Genomic DNA, 15,070 nt, shown 5'->3' on the forward strand with positions numbered 1-15,070 from the left:
CCTGGCTAATTTTTTCTATATGTTTTTAGTTGTCCAGCTAATTTCTTTCTAGTTTTATAGTAAAGACAGTGTCTCGCTCTTGCTCAGGCTGGTGTCGAACTCCTGAGCTCAAGCAATCTTCTTGCCTTGGCCTCCCAGAGTGCTAGGATTACAGGCGTGAGCTACCGCGCCTGGCCTACATTTCTTAATATGTAAATGTATATGTGTTGCATTTTGGGGGAGGGCGTTAAAAATAAGTGGTATCATATCGTGCCTGCAACTAGTTCTAACTTAGCAATATATTTGGGGATCTACCAACTCTGGGGTGTGTGTGTTCACAAACACCTTCAGTGTCTCAGTGGGCGTGCTCTTGGCATCGCGAGCAGGACAATTCTTGGCTGTTCAGGACTGCTTCCTTCTTGTTGCATGTTAAGCATTCCTGGCACCTTCCCACTAAATGACAAGAGCACCTCACCCTGCCCCCCATCTTTGACAACCAAAAATACACGGATACCTTTTCAAACACTTTTGGCTAACTTTTTACATAATTCATCCTGTGAGCACTCAGCTTTATTTATCATCTCCCTGCTGATGGACATTTAGAATGGCCCCAGGTTTTTGACTCCACAAACAACGGTGCAGTGAGCACTTGTGTTCATATTTCCTTCTGCTTGTGTGTGGCTGTTCACTAGGCAGACAGTAGAAGTGGAATCTCTGGTCATATGTGTGGTTAGTTAGGCTTGACATGCTAAATGCCCTTCCAACTCATACTCCTAACAAGGGACAATAACACGCATTGCCCCAACACTTAAGTATTCTCCAGTACTTAATACTGTCTAACTTTTCCAATGTAACCAATCTGGCAGATAAAGAAAAATATCACATTGTTGTTTTAATTTGCATTTCTCTGATTAGTAGTGAGATTGTTTATTTGACATACATATTTCCTTTTATGTAAAAGACTTTCATTTTCTCTTTTTTACATGTATATATTTTAATCTTTACTACGTATGCTTTATAAGCAGAAAAAAGTAATACACACTCAAAAAATCACTTAAGTATCTTTCAAGGCCTACTTAGACGCTGGCTTATGCAAGGAACCTGGTTTTGATCTTTCTTGCTAGAACATTCCTTGGGTATTTTACTGTCTCGAACACAGTTTGCAATATCCTTGTCTTCTCCTCCTGACTACATTATTGGTTTCTTGTAGCCCAGTCTGGGGCTTTTTCATTTTTGTTCCCTTTGATCTGCCTAGCACGACGCTTTGCACAGGTCTGAAGCAATGACTGAAGGTACAGATGGTTGATCATGGGAAAATTACCAACTGAACTCTATTTTTAACTTTTAGTTCTTTATGGACACATTCTAAAACCATCCTTATCAAAAGTGGACATATTCCTACAAAAGATACACAATGTTATTTGGATATATATTCTCTCCCCTGGAAGAAATACTCAACAAAATGTTCTAGGAAAGGAAGGCTGAACTCAATGGAAAAGGGGAAGTTTAGGTTTTTGGGAAGAGCTGTTTGGAGAACGAGCATCCTCACTGCACCATAGACATCTTGGCATGTAGGTGGCTGCATGGACAGCTCTATAATAGGCTTGCTCAGGCCCTGGACGCCATAAAAACCCAAAACATAAAAATCGCTGCCACCTAGAATAAATACTTTCTGAGACTTTTCTAAACTGCAGCACAGTGTGATTTTTCTTGCTTTATATGCAAGTACTTCTTATGTATTTATGGTATGTAGTTATTTTTTAAATTACCACAAAAAATTCTCAGTGAAAACTAACTTCAGGTTGTAATTAAATATCAAAAGATTCAAGCAAATCAAACGCTCTTACATGTTTTAAAAATCAGGAGAATTCTGTAAATTCTGAAAAGAATCCAAAGGAATTTCCAAATCCTTTGGTTTAGGATTTTGTGAATCAAATATTGCTTCACATAAGTTGTCTATGGGCTCAAATGGAATTTTATGTTAAAATGTTTACCCTAAAATTAACTGTTGGAAAAATATATTTAAATTCTCACGACCTTGGAGAGATTTCACTTATCAAAAAGAATTAGGATTTTGGTTTCAGCTGAGCCTGAAGTTCATTATGGCCTCACTTGTCATTCTTCCAACTGTCCTTTGAAAGCATTTTGTAGTGAACAAATTTGAACTTGTCTGGGAAACCAGTTCAATGAATGAGGCTTCTCTGGGTGAATAACTCAGTGGGTTTTGCAAAATGTTTTTCATGCCATTGTTTTCAGCTCACAAAGACATTTCTAATACAGGATGGAGCCATCTCTGCCTAAAAGAGGAAACATGCTAAAGAAACATGCATTAGGAAATGAAGATTTAGAAAAAAGATATCTTGGAGCTCTATGTAGAAACTTCCTTCCACAGATGTGCTTATGTTTATTACTCAGGCTAAAATTTTTGTGGTACAGGGACGTCACCGTGGACACCAGTGTGGTTCGTAACAACACGATTCCTTCCTGCCAGAGTAGGGCTTTCCCTTGAAGCTCTTGCACGCTATACACCCCTCTTTGATAGCACTTGGTTCATCGAATGGACACAATTCATCGAATCGCCTGTCTTTCCTTCATCCCCACTGCCCTGGACTGTGCGTCCTTCGCAGTCAGCAATGGCCTCTGCTATGTAGCTTTCTTATCCAATCTAAATAAAAAGTATTTAAAAATGATATTTGAGCAACAAGAGAATCATGCCACAGAGAGTAAATGGCAAGTATGGCTTTGCGGGTCTCAATGACTTCCTGATAGCAACTAACGTGCGCTCAGCACTGCTGTTTGCCACGCTTGCTTCTTGGGGCCACTTCACCCACGTTGACGTGTGCAGGAATCACAGTTGGCATACGAGGTATGACTGTTTTAGACATGAGGAGGCTCACACTGGTTTAGTGACTTGTCCCAGGCTGTACAGCTAGTGAGAGATTGTCACCTGGATGGGGACCCAGACAAAGTGATTCCAGGGGGACCATCCTGATCATCACACCAAACTGCCTCTGTGATGTCACTTAAAAGAATGGGAAAGAACTGTCATTAGGGGAAAGAAACAAGGTGCAGAGCTGTGGGCCCAGAATGCTCTTATTTTCGTAGAGTCAGGAGTCGGGGGACACCACCTGCACCCCTCTAAGTGCACAGACTGTCTCTTAGGAGGACACACAGGAAGATGGGTAACAGGGTGTGCTCTGGGAAGGGAACAGGGCACTGAGGGTCAAGGGTCATGAAAAGGCTTTATTTTCACTATGTCTCCTTTTGGGCTACTTGAATTTTTTCATACCGTAGATGTATGTTGTCTTTTCTAAAACACAAAGATCATTTTTTTTTAAAAAACACAAAGAACAATTTGAATCTCCTTGGGACTTCCCCAGCTCCTTAGATAATTGTCAGATTGAAACGACACTCGATGGGACATCACACTATATAAGGCATCCGAGTTCCCGTGTCCAGCTTCGTTCACTCACGACAATAGACGCTAGAATAACAGCTCCGTGGTTTCCCCAAGAAATGTTACCACGCTTGCAAAACAACGTGAGAGGGAGACTCACACAAAAGGCAGAAAATTGGTCAAAACCTATTTTATACTTATTTTAACTTGGACTTTTTAAAAATTTCTGATGACAAAGCAACACTCTGTATTAGCTTGCTAGAGCTGCTTTAATAAAGCACCACAAACCGTGTGGCTGAAACCACAGAAGCCTGTTGTCTCATAGTTCTGGGGGCTACAAGTTCGAAATCGAGGTGCCGACAGGTTTGGTTCCCTCTGAGGCCTCTCTCCTCAGCTCTTCAAGTCTGTGAGTTCTCCCCGTGTGTGACTCTGTCTCCTAATTTCCCCTTTTCACAACACGACAGCAGTCGTATTGGGTTAGGGCCCACGCTAATGACCTCATTTTCACTTGGTAAAGATTCTTTCTCCAAATAAGGTCACCTTCTGAGGTATTGGAGGGTTAGGACTGCAACACATGAGTTTTCAGGACGCAATTCAGCCCGTAACTGGCTGCTGTTGGCCCACTCTCTGCTCTCCCCATCAGCCTCCCCCAGACATTTCCTGGTCCTGATGTTTGGGCTGAGAACTTGGTCTCCAGGCTGCTTATGGTGGAGAGTGTTGCTAGGTCATCTTCTTTGCAAGGAGAAGCCAGTGCAGGAGGAGTCACCCCGTGCCCTGCCCTGAGTGAAGACGCTGTTCTCTCCTTTCCAGGTGGTACCACGGCAGCCTCACGCGCCACGCGGCCGAGGCCCTCCTCCTCTCCAATGGATGTGACGGCAGCTACCTTCTGAGGGACAGCAACGACGCCACCAGGCTGTACTCTCTCTCCGTGAGGTAGGGGCACTTAAAGACCCACTCGCTGAATGCAGCGTGGGCCCATCTGTCCCTAACTAACTTTGGCATCACCCAAATTGCCAGATAACAAACTCCTGACTCCTATGGGGCCACCAGGTCAAAGGAGTCCAAACTTGGAATGCTGAGAGTGTGAAGAACATCCCTTCTCCATCCACAGGCAGGAAGAAAACGTTAGAGCTGGAGTAGACGTTAGGAATTATTTGACCCAAACCTCTCCCTTGGTCGATGAAGAACCTGAGACCCAAAGTGGCGGAGGGAGTGTCCGGCACCCCACAAAGCACGGATAGAATCAGCACCTGCATCCCCACCCCTGGAACCTGGCCCATCCCTGTTCACTGTTCTTTACTTCCTCTGGAAAATCAGAACGATTCGTGTATGTACAACTTTCGTAAAAAGCAGGCAATAGGCGACCTTAACATTTTCCCCGCCTGCCTTCCTTTCTGGAGACCCTACTTCTTCCAAATGGCAAGAAAGTTCACAGTCCCCACCAGGTGCACCCAGCCAAGTGCAGCGCTGGCCCAGCCCTTACCTGGGCTGTCCTCCCCACCCCCTCCTGGCTGGTGTCCCGTATCCAAGGGGCCACCTCGTTCCTCGTTCCAGGGAGGTGGCTGCTTCTCGGCCGGCATGCGACACTCGGCTGCCACTGACATTTAGCAAGCCTTTTGGGTTCTTGGGCAGTTCTCTGTGGATTAGGCTGGGGATGTGAGGACTTCGTGAAAGTTCCCGCAGCCAGCCACCCATTAACCTCAAACCGCTGTGGCGTTATATTGCCATTCTGATGGCACCTCCACACACCTTGGGAAGAAAGTCACAGTTCCCTGCGTGGTGCCGTCCCGCGAGCTGATCTGGCAGAAGAAGGCTCTGTGCTCCCTTCTGAATCCTCGTTTCCATCCATCTCAGTGACAGTTTTTGCTTATTTTTATTTTTTGTTTTTAATCTCCTCTCTCTCTGTCTCTGATAGCGGAACAAAATTGGCTAAGACATTATTAATATTTCCCCAAATAGTTGATGACAGGCTTCTACGAGCTCAGAAGCTAAGAATCAACATATTTGCTTATTTTCTCTCTGGGCTTAGGGACTTCCGTATTCCTTTTCTATGCTACATAACACATTACCAAAAAATTTCGTGGCTTAAAACAACAGCAATTGATTTTCTCCCAGTTTGAGGTTGGATGCTCTCTCCAGGGTCCTACCAGGCTGAAATGAAGGTGTTAGAGGAGGCTCGTCTTCTTCCTTCATTTCTTCCTCTCCACTTCATTCTCTTCCCTTTATTTCCTTGCTGCTGTAGAACTAGGTGCCCCTTTTTCTTTTCAGCCATGGGCCAGAGACCGTTCTCAACTCCCACAGGCCACCCGCAGTTCCTTGCCACGTGGTCCCTTAATGCGGTTCACAGAGGGTGTTTGCTTTCTTGCTGCCCAGCTAGGATCATCCCCCTGACTGCCTCTTCCGTGAGCAGGCAAGACACTCTGTCTTACAGGACTCATGGGATTAGGTCAGGCCCACCCAGATAACCCCAGATAAATCCAGGTAACTGTTTGGGGACCTTAACTATTGCAAAATCTCTTTACAGTAGCATCTAGACTAGTTTTTGATTGAACGACTGGGACCTAGCGTGTGTGTCCTGGGGCTGGGATTTGGGGCTGCCCTGGGGCTGGGATTTGGAGCTGTCTTAGCTTGCGCCCTTCACACCCCCCCCTTCTTGTTACAGGGGATATCTCCAGGGCCAATGGAAGGGGCATGGGAGAAACAGCTGGAGGGTGACAGGGCAATTAAGAGGGTCACAGAGGAAAAAAACACATTCATTAACATTTCTCATGTTACCCTGCCATAGCATGCTTATGAATTTCCTGAATAACATCGATGAGAAAATATTAATCCAGGACGGAACTCTGGTTGACAGTCAGAATTGTGCTTTCTCAGATGGACAGCAAATGTTAAAAGTTCATCACACAGTTAGGCTGCAGATGCTTTATTGCATGAGTAGTCCAAAAATATCAAACAAACATGGAATTATTGGATGAAAGAGTGTGAACTTTTCACCTATGTTTGTCTCCTCTGAACAATTAGGTCACAAGCTCCTTATAAATTGATGGCATGTATATTTCATCCACATAAAAACTAAACTATAAACCATTGATTTTCATCACAAGCATTTGGGAATGTCTTAAAAAAAAAAAAAACTATCAGCAGAAGTGACAGAAGCCAAAGACCACCAAATCAGGAGAATGACTGTTTTTATTCATTTATTTGCTCATTCTCTTAATAACGTAAAAGCCTTCACTCTGCATGTGTCACCAGAGTTTATTTTTGGTACGTACAGCCTCACAGGGCCAACAAGACCATAGACAAATAATTTACTGCAAAGCAGAGTGTGGTAAATCTCATGAGAGAAGTCAAGGTAAGCGTTTGGGTGGTTGAGAAGATGAAAGCAGTTAACTGAAGCTGGAGTTATCATGTAATACTTAACAGAGGAGGCGGCGTTTGAACTAAAACTTGATGAGTAGCTGAGATTTCTACCAGCAGAGACAGGGAAGAAGAGTGAATAACTCAGGTGGAAGGAACAGTGTGAGCCAAGGGACAGAGATGAAAACCCCTTGGAGAAGAATAGGTCCGGGTGGACCAGAGCAGCAGTTCTGAAGGTGTGGCGTCCCCAGACCAGCAGCGGACCCGAGAACACGGAAGGAATGTGGATTCTCGGGCCCCATCTTGCACCTCTGGAATCTGAACCTGGGGTAGGGAGGCAGCACTCTGGGCTTTAACGCGCCCCCCAGGTGGTTGTGGTGCTCACTGAAGTTGGAGCGTGGGCTGCATGGCGAGGAAGAGTGGGAGGTGAGGCTAGAAGATAGAATGAGGTCAACTAAAATGCATATATATGTACAGACATATGTATTATTTAATACTCTGCCGCATTTGGAAAATGGCAATGTAGGAAATTTGATATTTTATTCAGAAGACAGTGGGACATGCGTGGGAGGAAAAGATCTGGGTTCACGTAGCAAATTAAGTGACAGAAGCTGAATTCTGACTGACTCCCAAACGAATAAGGGAGGCGGGCCAAGGACAGAGGAGGATTTGGGGAGAGTGTCACATGCCGTTTCTGTCATTCTGCCCTTAAGCTCATGCCCCTGAAGAAGGTAATGTTCAAGGACACTTTCGGTGAGTCCAAGAGTAGGTCGAGAGAATTGTCTCGTGTCTTCCATTAGAGTGAAACTGTCCAAAGAAACTAGCGGTGCTCTGTAGAACCCCATGATCTCAACGACTGCGTAATTCTCAGTTCTTAAACAGGGTTCACAGTGATGCCAATAGCTTAGATCATATTTCCCTTCAAAGAAGATATCCATTTGCTAAATAACAATTGAACATTTCTTTTTCTCTTTCAGAGCCAAAGACTCTGTGAAACACTTCCATGTTGAATATACTGGATATTCATTTAAATTTGGCTTCAATGAATTCGCATCTTTGAAGGATTTCGTAAAGCATTTTGCAAATCAGCCTTTGATTGGAAGTGAGACAGGTAAGCTCTGAACAGATACTTGGCCCCTGAGATGCTGTTTCAGGATGAGGGAGAAACAAAGCAGATCGCAATGAAAGAGTTTCATAGTTATCACCTACGTTTCAGCATTATCTTTAGTAGCAAATGATGTCGTTTGTATAATGCGGAAATTTTCTCAGAATGTATTACTTAATGGATTAACTATAGATGGATTAAAAGCACATAATTTCTTTAAAATGTCCTATCCACTTTAAAATAATATATATAATTAACAAAAAAAAGAACAAAGGTAAAAAGGACTTTTTCAGGTATGGGCAGTTTGCATGTGGGGGAGACCCACAGAAGTCAATTTTGAGCATTTTTAAAATATTTATTTAAATTTTCACAGTGATCAATGAATACTGAAAATACTGACTAGAAAACACACTCCTCAGTTATAAAACTCTCCCTCTGTTGTCTTGGTTTCTTATAAGTTTTTAAACTGGATTTGACTATGGCTAGAAAAGTTTGAAATTTCCTGTTTGAATGGTTAGAGAGTTAAACCAGAAAGTTCATGTTAAGAAACAAACAAACACCCCATCCTGGTGAATTCTCTAACTTGTTTGTTAGAGAATATATTATTTAAATAAAGGGAGTATAAAGTCATCCCTATTTATGGGATAGACTCACAAATTTATTTGTCCTAAATGGCGATAAATCTCAGTTAATGTAAGATGGGGAATTCCAAGAACCTGGGGTACAAGAGAAAACCAAGACTTAATAACAAAGCTGACTACCATGAATTCGTACATACGTGTTTTCTTGGTAAGTTTGCCAGTGGGCTTTCTGTAGGCTTCAGCGTGGTGGGAAAAGATGCCACCGTTGGCTTCTGCGTGTTCTGCTATTTCTGTGGCCTGGATAGTCCCTAATATGAATCACGTCTAGCAGAGAGGAAAAGCATAATGGAAACCACACAACAGTTGTTGTGCTTTATACCGACTACACCAGGCCTATACAATAGAATATACAAAGCTATGAAATTAAAGCTATGATCTTTTTTTTTTTTTTTCTGGTGGAAGTTCTCCCAATCAGCCCTGAAAATTACTTCACCATTTAACCAGCAGTTGTTCTCATAAACGAATGGCAAATGGAGATGCATTCGTTTCCATCGGTACCTTCGCCTTGGCAAGCATTTCAGTACCTTACATAGCTTCACTTCATACTTATTTCCTACTTGTGTCCACCTCTGCGCATGATGTTGTCAATTCTGGGTTGAGGCGATGGAGAGGAGATTTCTGAAGTCAGGGCTTTGTCTTGTGTCCCTCTGTTTCTGTCCTCCCACATGTCTACCAGGCCCTGGGCCACTGCGCGGCACTTTGAGTGAATGAATAAATGAATAAATGGATTACTATGAGTAACAGCTCCTCGTAGCTTTCAAAGCTGTTGTCTTTCTCCCTTCTCTGCTTTCTCCAAGCAAATGCAGCTCCCTTTTTGAAAAAACTCTTCTCCTAGACTCTAGTTTCAACCCCTTTGATCATTCTCTGTGTTTCTTCTGGACTTTCTCCAAGTCTGGGAAAAAGTACATATTCTGCCTACTGGAAGACTTCAAAACAGTCTGAGATCAAAGTGAATGCAGTTCTTTCTGGGTGAATTCTTCTGGCACTGACCAGATCACTAGGCAAGAGGATCACCTAAGTCTGTTCCAAAATAAATGTGCCTTGGCATTGTGCTTCCCTGTAAATGCATTATTCTAAAAGAGGCTTATGATTGGTGCATTAGGGATTGTAAGGATTTGTAATCCAGACTCCTACAGTCATTTCTCTAAAGCTAAAACATGCTGCATCATTATCATTACTATAATTACTATTTTATTTATTGCAGTAAAACTCAGGAACCTAATTTTTTATCCTCTCCCCTGCCTCTCCTCTGTTCTATTCATTATCCAATGAAGAATTTGCTGCTACTGGAAACCCCACTTCAGGCCCCTGGTGCTGAAGGATATGTCCTTGACTTTCTGGCTTCAAGCCCTTGAGTTAGATTCCACTAACTATTCCTCTTATCTGTCCCAGCCAGATGAAGGCAAAGCCATCAAGGCCGGGAACAAGGAGCAAAACTCATGACAGATCAGTGTTCCGCTCTTGCCCCTCAGGGAGCAAAAGGCCTCAGGAAACAAGATAATGTCCCAAAGTCACGATGACTCTGAAACCCAGAAGGTCCTTGGAAGTCAGAGAGTCAACACTGTGGCCTATGAAGGATGGCGACTGGAAACTGGGTTGCCACCTTCTAAAAATAGCTCTTTTCCTCTTGTTAACTTAGGAACTGGCTCCCAGTGATCAGGAGACCTCAGGCTGATGATTTTTTTGTTCCCATCAGATAGGACGCCAATTCTTCTCACAGTTCATGGTTAACATCCCCGGGGAAAGCATTTGTCCACACGATGGACAAGGTCCTGCCAGGGCTGTCACCTCCAGATTCCCCCACTGGGAAGGACTAGAATCGGATATTTTAGGCCACTCCTGTTAGCCAGACCCCACCCAGGCCCAGCCTCATGCTGCAGGGCCTAGAGAGTGAGTTTATTAAAGAAAGACTTTTTGACATTCATCTACTGGCAAGAGTGTTATTACCCTTGAAGGCAATGGAAATGATGTCCAAATGACCAGAACCCTACACTCTGCCTTGCAGTTATATGTAAGGCATTCAGTAGAGTGAAACCCAGAATGCTTGATTCTGGGGTATAAGAAAATCTTTGCACTCATAATAGGTGAAAGTATTGACCTAAAGGGATGAATATTATTTTAAGATACCTTTTTTCCTATTCTATTTCTATCTTCTACTCTTCAAACTCTCAGGATTTCTGTTTCCTAATCTGAAGAACAAGGGTTTCCTAAACAAGATCTAAGCCTCCTGCCAACTTTGAGTCTGTTATTATAATCTCTACTTTTTTCCTTGTAATAATCTGCATTTCATCTCTCTACTCTCCATTACAGGTTCTGTTCACTCTAATTTGTTTTGAGTAATACCCATAAACACTCTTAAGATACTTCCAGTTGTCAAAACCAAATAATTTCCCAAGTCCGTAATAGATGTATACAACGCACTCACTTGGTTATTTTCTCAATGGCCCTTCCCCTTCTGACATATTTTATAATTCACTCATTTTTTAAAATATCTTCCTCTTTCCACAGTAGTATGTAAACTCTATGAGAGAGATTTTTGTCACTATTGTTTCCTGCTATGACCCAGAACCTGAAAAAATAAATGCTAATCATTTCTATGATGTGTCATGTTGGGCATGCCATTACCGAGGCCCACATTACAGTTTGTCTGGTGACACCACAGCTAACAAACTTCTGACAATTTTAACCTCCAAAGTGGATACAAAACATAGTTTGAAATGATGTTTTGTATTGCATGTATGCTTAATGATGATCAAATTCAGAATTTGCCTTTCATTTGTTAACAGTAAGATGTTATATAAAATTTATATTCTTGTTTGTACATGACTTCTAAACTAATTCAAATAGATTTGGAAATTTGAGAAATTTTTTATTATAATAAATATGCTTGGTCCATTATTAATTTTTACTGTATCCTCTTGTAAGTAGCTAAGTTTCATGTATATGATCTTGAAAATGTAGACAGTATTTATACTTAAATGTCCAAATATTATTAGAACAAAAATTACCCTTCCCATTACTTTTTGTTTATGTTTCAATATTTCTTAATATGAAATTGCCATGTACAATTTATTATACTGTGTTGTGACGTTAATCACTGGCACGAGAAAATATAATGCAAGGCCAGCGCTGCGTTTGTGGGTACCCTTTATAATAATTGGTTCTTAGTTTTGAAGATCCTATCTGGTTCTTTCATAAATGTCAAATCTCCGCTTCTCTTTTTGTTTTGATATGGGGATTCCCAACCTTTTGATAACTGCCACAGCTATTATTATTTAATTTTGTGACACTAGCTTTTTTATGCAGGTGGCATTTAAAAATAATGAAGTTAAAACTAATTTCCATTTGAGAACTGTGTGATACTTCTGAAAATAACTAGTGACAACTTGGATTTCGCCAAACCACAACCAGGAATCACTTCTTTAATTTATGTTTGCCAAAAATGTTCTTAGTTTGTAGATCAAGTGTGTTTGGAAAAAGCGAAAAGCAGGCAAGGAAGGGAATGAAGCCCACATTTGTAGAGTCCTTCCTAAGTTCTAGGCATTCTGCTAGGTGTTTTCACCTACATCAAATTATTTAATCTTCTCAACCACCACAATAATGTAGACAGTGATCCCATTTTCAGATGAGGAAATAAAAAGTAAGAAATTTTGAATTACTTGCTCAAGGTTGGACAGCTAGGAAGTGTCAGGGCTGAGATCAGAGTCTGGGCTAACTTGGTCGTAAAGCAGAGGCTATTTCCATACACTTTGCTGTCTCTGAAACCGGTCCCACAGTGACACTGCGATACTATATTGTCACAGCATAGCATGGCCTTAAATGGATTTGGATGGGAAGGACCCCCGTGACAATAATGTAATAGAGTGTGTGTAGAACGTGGCCGGACCTGTCTTAGTCCTGTTCCTCAGTCTCCTCTTTAAAGTCTATAATAATGTGTTTGGTGTGTGATATAAACCTCTTGTTCTAAAGGATGCAAATTGATTTGAACTCCCACCTTGGTATTTATTGCTATTGTCATTGTATTTGCATGAATTGCCATTTAAGAAATTATGCCAGAGGAAATCTTAAAACATAAAAAAGGCCAACTAGAAAACATCCCCCAAATACTTAAGCCCATCTTATTCACGTTTCTCCAACAAGGATATCAAACAGCCTATCTAAACACAATAAGGTAAAAGAACATTTGAAGTTTGAGAGAGTGGAAGAAAGAGGAGATGAGTGGCAGAGGGAACATGGCACCAGGAACAAAGTATTTCAAGTGACTATTGTACGTTTACAGGAAGCAGCATGTGCATTTGGTCACCAGGCTTCTTGACGTTTCCCCCCCATGCAGGCCTGTGTGTTTAACTAGATTTATAGGATGTTAAGGTTGGGAGGAGCTCAGGGACCATTTAATTTCTCCTTTACAAATGAAGAAACTGAGGCCTGGTGAGAAATGTTGAAGCAAAAACTCACATCTCCCTTCCTCAAGCTACCTCCTGAAGAATCCATTTCTTCAAACTTTGGTTCATATGTGTGAATTCCTGCCTGCAATAGAGCGCACATTTCCCGTGCCTTAGAAGTTTCCATGGTGACTACACCAAGACTGAGAACAATCATGCTATAATGAGTAAACACATGAATTCTCGGTTTCAACTCCAGCCTCTGCCATCTGCAGGCTGTGTGTCCTCAGGCAAGTTATGTAGCCTTTCTGAGCTTCAGTTTCACCATCTTATAAAATTGATCTCATAGTGAGAGTTCATACTTTACTGATCTGCTGTGAAGACGGGCTAAGATGAAGCATGTGAGACATTTGGAATGATTCTTGACCTGGATATTTGAACAGAATCTTCTCCTGCCCTGACTAACCTCTCCACTTCTCCTAGCTCGGTGCATTTCTCCCCGTAAGACTGGAAATTGAACATTAAAGCTCCTTCATGTTAAAGAACAAGGGTTAAAGTCCATTTGCAGAGTAGGTGGCAAAAAAGAAAGGAAAATGATCTTGAATATCCCTGTAAACTCCCCCTGAGAAATCCACTTTCCATTGGCAGGAGGAGACAGAGGAACTTGTCATGCCAGTTGCAAAGCTTGTTTCCTGAACCCGAGGGTGGTAATGAAACATGGGTGGATGCGATCTTATTTTAATTGAATTCAACAGATGTGTATGGAGTGCTGAGTGTGAGATGGCACTGTTAGCCACTGACTGCATCCAGAGATAAATCAGGTATCATTCTTGCCCTCAAACACCTTACAGTGTAGCGGGGGTACCTGATCCGTAGGCACCGGCCTTGGCACATAAAAGAAATATTCTAAACAAAAGTTTCCCTTGAGGGGCTATTCGTGCTCTACACTACGCTCTATTTCAGATACCTCACCATGCCTGAGACTTGAGACTGATCTTACCCTTTTTCTGAATTCTTGCTAGAATACAAGAAATGCAACCTCGTGTTATTGCACACAGAGTTACAGATGTGACTCTTCCACGACTTTGAGTTACCTTGCAGGCAAAGCAAACTGGAATGGCTGCTTTGGTCCAGCTCTGATCTGCTCCAAAGCGTGCCCCCACCAAGCCTGTCTGCAACGAGGTTTCATGTCACAGGCAGGAAACGACAGTCACCTTTATGTAGCTCAGAAACTGAAGTGAAACTCGCAGCCAAGTCTCCAAGGCCTGTGGTTACTGATCTTCCTTCCCTTTCGTTCTCTGCCACCTGTCGCCTTTTATCTGAATCTTCCACCCGAGTCCTGGAGTCCATTTGGTCTTCGTATCACTCGCCCAGAGTTCCTCTCCTGTGAAGCTGAGACACTATCTTGGACCTTGGGTGGAAAGTATAATGAGTTTGTGTTGGCTACATTAGATAAATTTCTTTTGATTGCAAATAAGAGAAATGAACTCTAGCTAGCTGAATTTTTTTTAAAAAAGGTGGGGGAGTAGGCTACAAGGAGAAGAGCGGAATTTTTAGAAGGATAGTAATCTACCCTCCCGGAATTCAAGGGCAAGTTCAACCACCAAGAAACAGTAAGAACATCAGCCTGGTGATCACCTGCAGTGCCTGCCTCTGTGTAGCTTTGATCATTTAAAAGACACACCTCCACCCAGCACTTCTGAGACCAGGCTTCACGTTGAAGGCAAGAAAAAACAGTCTGCTTCGTGTGGCTCAGAAATTGAAGTTGGTGGCCCTCCTCTCCAGAGAAGGGACCAGGTGGACTCCCAGCAAGTTAATCCAGGGAGTGTGGCCCAGGTCAGGTGTTTGGGGGCGGGGCCAGGGCCAGGTGGTGCCACACACGGTGGGATCTATCTCTGTGTTCTGGGATGGGACAGTCTCTACAGGAGGGAACGTGACTGTAAGCCTCACAGCCATGCCAGGAAGTCTATATATATATATACTGGTTCTTCTTTGGTCAAGAATGGTCAGCTAGCCGGGTGCGGTGGCTCACGCCTGTAATCCTAGCACTCTGGGAGGCCGAGGCGTGCGGATTGTTTGAGGTTAGGATTTCGAGACCAGCCTGAGCAAGAGTGAGACCCCGTCTCTACTAAAATTAGAAAGAAATTAATTGGACAACTAAAAATATATAGAAAAAATTAGCCGGGCATGGTGGCATATGCCTGTAGTC

At 42.6% G+C, this 15,070-nt stretch overlaps 1 protein-coding gene across 1 annotated transcript in view; it reads left to right on the plus strand.

The window, feature by feature from the left end:
- DAPP1 (dual adaptor of phosphotyrosine and 3-phosphoinositides) overlaps nucleotides 1–15,070 on the plus strand; it is a 70,009-nt gene that overhangs the window by 14,453 nt on the left and 40,486 nt on the right. The window contains exons 2-3 of the mRNA XM_012641077.1: nucleotides 4,187–4,309; nucleotides 7,711–7,844. Of these exons, the coding sequence (XP_012496531.1) occupies nucleotides 4,187–4,309; nucleotides 7,711–7,844 (257 nt within the window). The remainder of the gene's footprint in view (nucleotides 1–4,186; nucleotides 4,310–7,710; nucleotides 7,845–15,070) is intronic.

This window comes from Propithecus coquereli, unplaced genomic scaffold, assembly GCF_000956105.1.
Source record: "Propithecus coquereli isolate 6110/MARCELLA unplaced genomic scaffold, Pcoq_1.0 Scaffold161, whole genome shotgun sequence".
Classification (NCBI taxonomy): Eukaryota; Metazoa; Chordata; class Mammalia; order Primates; family Indriidae; genus Propithecus; species Propithecus coquereli.